This window comes from Girardinichthys multiradiatus, chromosome 3, assembly GCF_021462225.1.
Source record: "Girardinichthys multiradiatus isolate DD_20200921_A chromosome 3, DD_fGirMul_XY1, whole genome shotgun sequence".
Taxonomy (NCBI): domain Eukaryota; kingdom Metazoa; phylum Chordata; class Actinopteri; order Cyprinodontiformes; family Goodeidae; genus Girardinichthys; species Girardinichthys multiradiatus.
Genome location: NC_061796.1, coordinates 41,693,663 through 41,700,991, shown reverse-complemented (window position 1 = coordinate 41,700,991; position 7,329 = coordinate 41,693,663). Strand labels below are relative to the sequence as shown.

Sequence of the window (7,329 nt, the reverse complement as noted above, 5' to 3'; positions counted from 1 at the left end):
AAACGACACTGAACTGCACCTGTGGTTATGAAATGAACCAGGTGTGTTTAACTCTGGCTGTGTTAGTGTAAGCAGCAGCACTAAGGCGCACATAGGGCAAGGACTTAAGAAGCTGTGTTCAAAGCCATGCAGAAAGCGTTGGATTTAAAGGGAAGGAAAAAAGGGGAGGCGACACGCAGGAAGACACAGGGTCCAGAGGCGTCATGTTAAAAAGGTTTATTTCGACAACTGTCTGAGTTTCATTTGTTTATTCTCTGTTTGAAGTCCCAAAAAAGTACAAAAAAAAAAAACAAGTACATCAAAGGATTAGAAATCACATCAATGAAAACCAAGACACATTGTGTTGCTTCTTTTAAATCAATCCAAGCAATTTTTTGCCAATATTTATACATACTCACTGGATTAGTCAGACAAACATCAAAACCTTTTTTACAACTTTTTCTGTACGTTTTAAACTTCTGTATGATTTCTTTCTTTTTACAAATACACCAATGCAGGCGGGGAAAGGGAAGGTATGTGTGACAGTGTTCACATAAAAGCGGGTTTATGTCTTAGAGCTTTTCACAGGATGCGTATGCTTCTAATGTCTGTGTGCGCATGTGTGCAGGTATCACAGAGAGGAAAATGTTGAAGAAACAAGAAGGGGCAGGACTGCGAAACAGGGTCATGTCTCAATGTAAGGGGTAGAGGGGGATTAACCGGGGGCTTTGGGGTGAAGCAGATTGGGGTGGGGTTTTAGCTGGGGCAGTGTCGGCGGCAGAGTTGGTGTATTTTTTCTTTTGTTTTATTTGCAGCAACCAGAGGCTGCTCGTGGCAGTGGTGCCATGTTGGAAACAGTTGCAGACAAAGTTGGTTGGCTGGTGTGTTGACAGGCTGGTTGGTTGACCGGTTAGGCGAGCTCGGCAGTGGGCGAACAGAAAGTAGGGGAGCGGGGTCTACATCTTCCCGTTGCCGGCACACCTTGTCGTTTTCTGTGTTTTGTTGTCAAGTTGCTGGGGGCTGTTTTGCGTTTTGTTTATTTTCACATCATGTTGTTCTGCAGTGAGTTTACCTCCGAGGAGTTCTCCTCGCCCAGGACCTTGTGGTTCTCATGTTTGGGGGTCAGAGAGTTGTGGATGTTGAGGGAGTCGTCCTCCTTGGGCGGAGCCTTCACCGGGTCCTCCAGCTTGTTCTGGGAATGAGGATCATCCTACACAAGAATGGGCAGTAGTGGAGGAGTGGGGGGCAAAAAGCACAGTTAGGACGGCTCAAAATAAATGACACATTCAAGCTCAGCTGCAACTCTGACCCTGATGATTAGTAGTACCTTTTGCTTTTGGGTTTTTATATGCCCTACATAACATTTTCAGTTCAAGGCTATGTTCTCTTATTCCAAAAATCCAAAACAGTAGAATCAGCCTCTTGAAACCTATTAAACCAAATTTTTTTTAAAACCTAGAGAGCTCAGCTTGTAGAGTATACAAGGCAACAAATAAAAAACTCTAATGTCCGAAAACCAATGCGCAAACACTATGTGATTAAAATGTACTTAGCTCAATATACCTAAAAATATACTAAACCACCTAATTTAATTTAGTTTTAACTAAATTAGTATTTAAGCTTATAAATCCAGTTTTTCAGAAACCTATGATTATAAAGATGAAAAATACATTGAAATGATTATCTAATAACAATATTACTTGAAGGTTTTTGATTGATCTTGCTTCCTGAAAGATTCAGTCATTTAATACGGCCTTAATTTGAAGAGACATTCATGGGGCCATTATTGTGAAGCTACAGCTAACATGAACAGATTTTTATGAACCATTAAAATGCCATAATCCACCAATGTCACTGGGTAATAATTAAGCTCATCTTTCACAGTTTAAGCAAAGATGATAGTTATGGTTTGAGTTGCACTTAAGTTGCAAAAATAGAAGACTTGAGACTCGACGTAGACTCAAGCCCTAACGACTGAGATTTGATAAAAACTCCTGGTCTAAGACTTGAGTCTTGGTTTAACTACAATTATTAACTATTCAGTGGTTTAGTATTTTCACACTGCTAAACATGAAAAACCTGACCTGATGAGCTAAATAAAAAATTTATAAATCAGATAAAATGCCACTCACAGTATGGTGGCGACATGAACGTACAATCTGAGCACCCATGTAGCGTCTACTCTTCTACATCAATAAATGTCACATTAAAAATGTGCCTGAGTGCTCAGAAATAGATAACTTTTTGTCTGAAGTTGATTTACTCTCTCAGTTTTTCACAGGAAACATTTTGAAACAACACACATGTAAATATAAAAACATTAATATCAAAATTTTATTAAACTGCCACAGGTTATAGGAATAAATATGGTCTATAACTTTAATGTTATTTAAAATATTCCCTCGTTATTCGACAAATTCAATTATTGAGATATTGATGACACTACACAATCCAATGAAAAAAATTGCCATTTAAGCCACAATCAGCTAGTTGACAGATTTTCAAATAATAATAAATAAATAAATAAATAGAGGCCAATGGAAATGGAATTGATGGCATTGTCATCTCCACTTCTATTTAACCTCCTGATTCTACTATCTAAATGCAAATTATGGAGGGCCAAAAGGGACACAATTGAAATAAAAAATATATCAGGAAATAAATAAATATGAATGTCCCATGGAATCAAAAAATGTACCATGAAAAAATAAATTAAAGAATTAAATGTACCATTTATTTACTGATTTTTCAAGTTAAAAGTTTAAAATATTTCATGATGGCACTGCAGCATGGGAGCCATAAAATAAATAAATATAGAGTGAAATAATTATAGTTATTTTTAAATGAATCTATTTGAGAAAAATGACATTTAATTATTTAATTAAATCATTTAAAATGTATATTTAAATATTTATTGGAACATTTGATTTTATAAATATGCATTTCATAATTTAATGGTATATTTAATTATTTATTGGGGCATTAATTTATTTCACGATATATTTTTTTATTTAATTTTGTCCCTTTGGTCCTCAATAGATCTACACAATATATTTAATTCTATGAAAATATTGAAGCATTTTGAGCATTTTGTTATGGTATTTGCCTTTTGTTTTGTCATGTTAGAAAACTACACTAGTCTTTAACAAATAATTGAAAAAACAAATAATTGAATCCATACTGGTTACCAGAGGTTAAAGAGAAGTCTTAAAACATTTTCTTTTGGTGATGCACAACATACAATTTGTAAACATATTAAATCTACAAAACAAAAAGGGCCTTCAAATGCTCGGCTGGCATGTAGTGAGACACTGCGGTGAGCTGCATGAGCGACACATTACCCACTCCCTTTACCCACCCTCACCAGGCAACCCCAGAAAGCACATGCACATCCACATGCAAGAAGAAAACAAATGCACCCTGTAAACAGTGAAGATCGCTCATGCAGAACACCTTCAGTTTCTGCTGTCCTTTTACTGCTTCAAAATAAAAACAGTTCACCCAAGCTTATTTTCAATGTTCACCACCATCATACATACCCAAGCAGTTGCTGGAGGAGAAGAAAAACACTGTGCTTTAGTTGTTTTAGTTTAAGTCATCTGCATTTAATTAAGGTCAGATGGGAAAAATTGAACATCAAGTCCATTGGAGCTCTGTTTTCCAGCCTCTTAGTCCCATTAATCTTGCATGGCTTTATCAACGTGGCTGCACCGGGTGTCAGTCTGCGCCTCTTTGTCACAATCACACACACACACACACACACACATACACACACACACACACACACACACACACACTATGGCCAGATATAGATGCTCTCGTTCACACACGCAAGTCCAGACCCTGAGGCCTGTGCCTTTTGAAAACACTCCCTAATTGAATGTTTGCATTTGAACGCAATGGTACTTTCAGAGTGGAAGAGCAGTGAGAGGATTTACCCGATGGCTGTTGGCCTAGATAGTAACTTCAGGCAGGACGTGTGGGTATGTCACTTCCATGGTTACGGGATAGGGGCCCTCTGTCCTCCCGTCAGCATGAAACTAGAAAATTCTTGCGTTTGTTGGGTTTCATTGTTGTTGTGCATGGGTGGAGGGGTGTGGGCAGTGGGTGGGAGCACAGAGTCACGAAGACTTTTGTGTGGTAATAAACTTTTGGGGGGGGAGTGGGAACAGATATAAACAGGGTTTCTGAAGATGAAGATGATGATGGAGGCAGATGGACGGTTCTTGATGTCCTTTTGTCAGTTCTAGGATTGCATTCTGTGCGCTGTACAATTGCATGCATGAGGAGATTGTTTTCTGGTTAATTTATAATTTTTTGTCAGATTCAGTCGAGATTTATTCCATTTTATCCAAATCACTTGCACCATTTCCAAGAAATCAAATTACTGACTGTCCATTGTTCGAATTAAGGTCTACACCTGCTGAACAACAACATTTCTTTTCTTGCATGTTTGGCTAAAGTTTATTTCTATTGAGACGAAATTAAGTTTGTTGCACAACTCAGATATGAAAGGACTGAAGCGGCACAAGAAGCTGTTTTCACAAAATGTCTGTTGATATGTGATTTGAGCAAATACTATGCTGGGTGTTGTTGTATTTGTTTTTCCTTAATTGGTAAAAAAGAAAAATCAGTAGAGGTTATGATTTATGTTTCTAATTTACCTTTTTTGTTGATACTATAGTAACACTTTACCCTGATAAATAATTTGGAAAAAACTGAAGAGGATATTCTTTAGGATGTTACTTGGTCCTTCTAATTAAAGAAAAGATCATATTTCTTATTTACTTGCAAACCTACACCAAGGAAAGTGATCAGGTTTATGTTCGGTTTAAGCAAACTGCTTCTTCTGTTTGTTGTAAAATCATTTAAGACCTGTGTTCACCTCTAATGATCTGCTTTCAATTGATGTTTGGTTCAATTTAAGCACACAGAAACACGAGTGGGTTCAAGCATTAATTACTTAATGAGTTATTTTGGTTAAAACTACTTTTGTTTAAAAATATGCAATTTTAAAACCACTATGCCTGACTCTCTACTGTCATCCTTTCCTTTTAAGTTGTTGCAGTAAAGTTGTGGGAATTTTTACTAAAGATTTCGATAAACTGATGGTTTTTGGAGCACTATGACCAGAAACAAGCCCATTCCAGTTATTTCACACAACATTGTGTTATAGTTTGTAATCAATTTTCTAAGTTTTTCTAGTAAGGTTCAATCTTGCTTTGCCATCACAGAAGCATCTGCGCCAAGAGTCTTTTCAAAGCAAGTCAAAAGCTTATGCTGTTACTTATCTGCTCTCCAGTGGGTCGACTGGTACCAGAACTGACTTCACTACACACCTTTGTCAGTGTTGTTGATTTATGTGCCACACTGTGATTGACGCAAACGATATCCTTCCAGATTTACTATCTGAAAACTTTCTGAAATTGTTAAGAACAGATTTGAGTCAATTATCTCTAAACAACTTCAACTTTGAAGGATATGAGAGACCAGGATTTGTTTTTCAGGCAGTGAGAAAAATTATGGAAAATGCATTCCTCGAAATGCAGTCACTAATGTGAATAAATCCATGTATGCGCATTAGCATTCAATGTATTACGGGGGGCCTCAGAGTAAAATATTTCTGTTGGTATATGGGTATGTGTGAGTATCTGTACTTTCCTACCATCTTTGTGTTTGCAGAGTAAATGTTTGCCTCTCAGGGTGTATGACTATCTTTGGACAGTGCAGATCAGTCTTTATTTAATAAAGGATTTGTGATTGTTTGACTGGCAGAGCATGATCAGACATTGTTGTTTGTGGCTTAACATGAACTCCTGTCTTTGAGGATAACCAACTAGTTCAGAATGATTTAAATTGCTTAATTCTGCTGAAAACCTTAGGTCAGCTCCGCTGTGATAAGTCAACAAGACCCAATACATTTGATGGAAATCCTCTTAAAATTTACTGCCGACACTGCCTCGGCAATGTATTTCCTGCATTGAATTGATTTACTGTTGACAGAAAACAATTCCTTTCCACCATTTGCTGCAGAGGGAAGGATACGCCTACACCCGGTTGAATTACTTTGAGAGGAAGATCGGGGACAAGTGGGTTCAATCCAACACCATGAATGAAGCACAAAGCTTTCAATTACAGCAGAGAAATAACTCCAGTTTATGGCACGGTGCAGAAGACAAGAACTTTGTGTTCACCTTCTCAGTAAACAGTTCTTTTTGTAAAAGGCTGTTTTTTCCAATGAAGGGTCAGTGTGATTTTTTAGAATTGTGTGATGAGGTTGATGGCCTCTTTCAACAGGACCTCAATTAAAGGGCATGTTCACATAGTTTTAATTTTCTTTCTTTCTTTCTTTCTTTTTTCTTTCTTTCTTTCTTATCTAGCTCCATTTTAGAGGGTCCTAACGGAGCATGCTATAGAGGTAGAGTTGGCACCACATATATATAAACTATTAGTCAACAATGCAGACATCCGGACATGAGTTAATCAAACAATGCCAAGATCAAAATTGTGAATGAATTTCTAATGTGTTTGTTTTATCAGACCAGATAAAGTTTCTCCTGGTACCAGAAGACACAATTCAGGTGCTTTTTACGAGTTGTGAGTAGAAACAAGAGCTCATGACTAGGTTTTTAGTATCAAGGTGTACCAAGTTAAACTGGTATAATTTCATGTGATATAATTCCTGCAACTCAAAAGTCCTTTTTTAAATCTCAGATGCCAGAGAAAGTCTTGGAGGGACCAGATTCTATCTGGCTATATGAAGGATAATGCAGCAATGCCCCTCCCCCACCAATTGCTTGCTGAAACAAAACTACGAAATATTTAATTTGTTTACCAGAAAGACAAATTTAAGACAGCCATTGCATGGAACCCAATGGCACTCCACCCATTACTCTTATTAAACAATGCGGCTCACAAAGTACAGTTGAGTCACAAGAAGTGGTGTGTTAAGTAGCCAACTACAGGTTGGCTATCTGAGAAGAAAGGCCCACTAATTAGCAAGCTAATACGAGTTTGTTATACTTGCTATAACTACTAAAGACCAGAATAATAAAAAGGTATATTGTTTGCATAAGCACTTGAAAACTATAGCCAAATTTAGTTGGTGTTTATTCTGTATTTTGCTTAAATCCACATATCAAAATCAAAACATTATTACTATAACTATATATACTATTTGTAGTAGGACTAATTGTTGCTTTTCTGTTTTAAACAAAAGCAACTTTATGTTATACATTTTGGTTTTCATTTTTTGTGACATCCTAATTTTACTCAAAGCTCAAATCATGCTGTGCAAATCACACAAGTGCATGAAACCCTCATGACAAATAAGGAAATCAGACCAGTTTT

General features: G+C 36.9%; 1 protein-coding gene across 10 annotated transcripts in view; it reads right to left on the bottom strand.

Moving 5' to 3' along the window:
* Positions 1 to 201: 201 nt before the first annotated feature.
* cspg5a (chondroitin sulfate proteoglycan 5a) overlaps positions 202 to 7,329 on the bottom strand; it is an 81,468-nt gene continuing 74,340 nt past the window's right edge. For 8 of the 10 annotated variants that reach the window (XM_047360578.1, XM_047360579.1, XM_047360580.1 and 5 more), the window contains one exon: positions 202 to 1,189. In XM_047360578.1, the coding sequence (XP_047216534.1) occupies positions 1,022 to 1,189 (168 nt within the window). In that variant the 3' untranslated portion in view covers positions 202 to 1,021. Of the gene's footprint in view, positions 1,190 to 3,917; positions 4,020 to 7,329 lie in introns of all 10 variants that reach the window. The other 2 variants (XM_047360585.1, XM_047360588.1) reach the window with 1 other exon arrangement.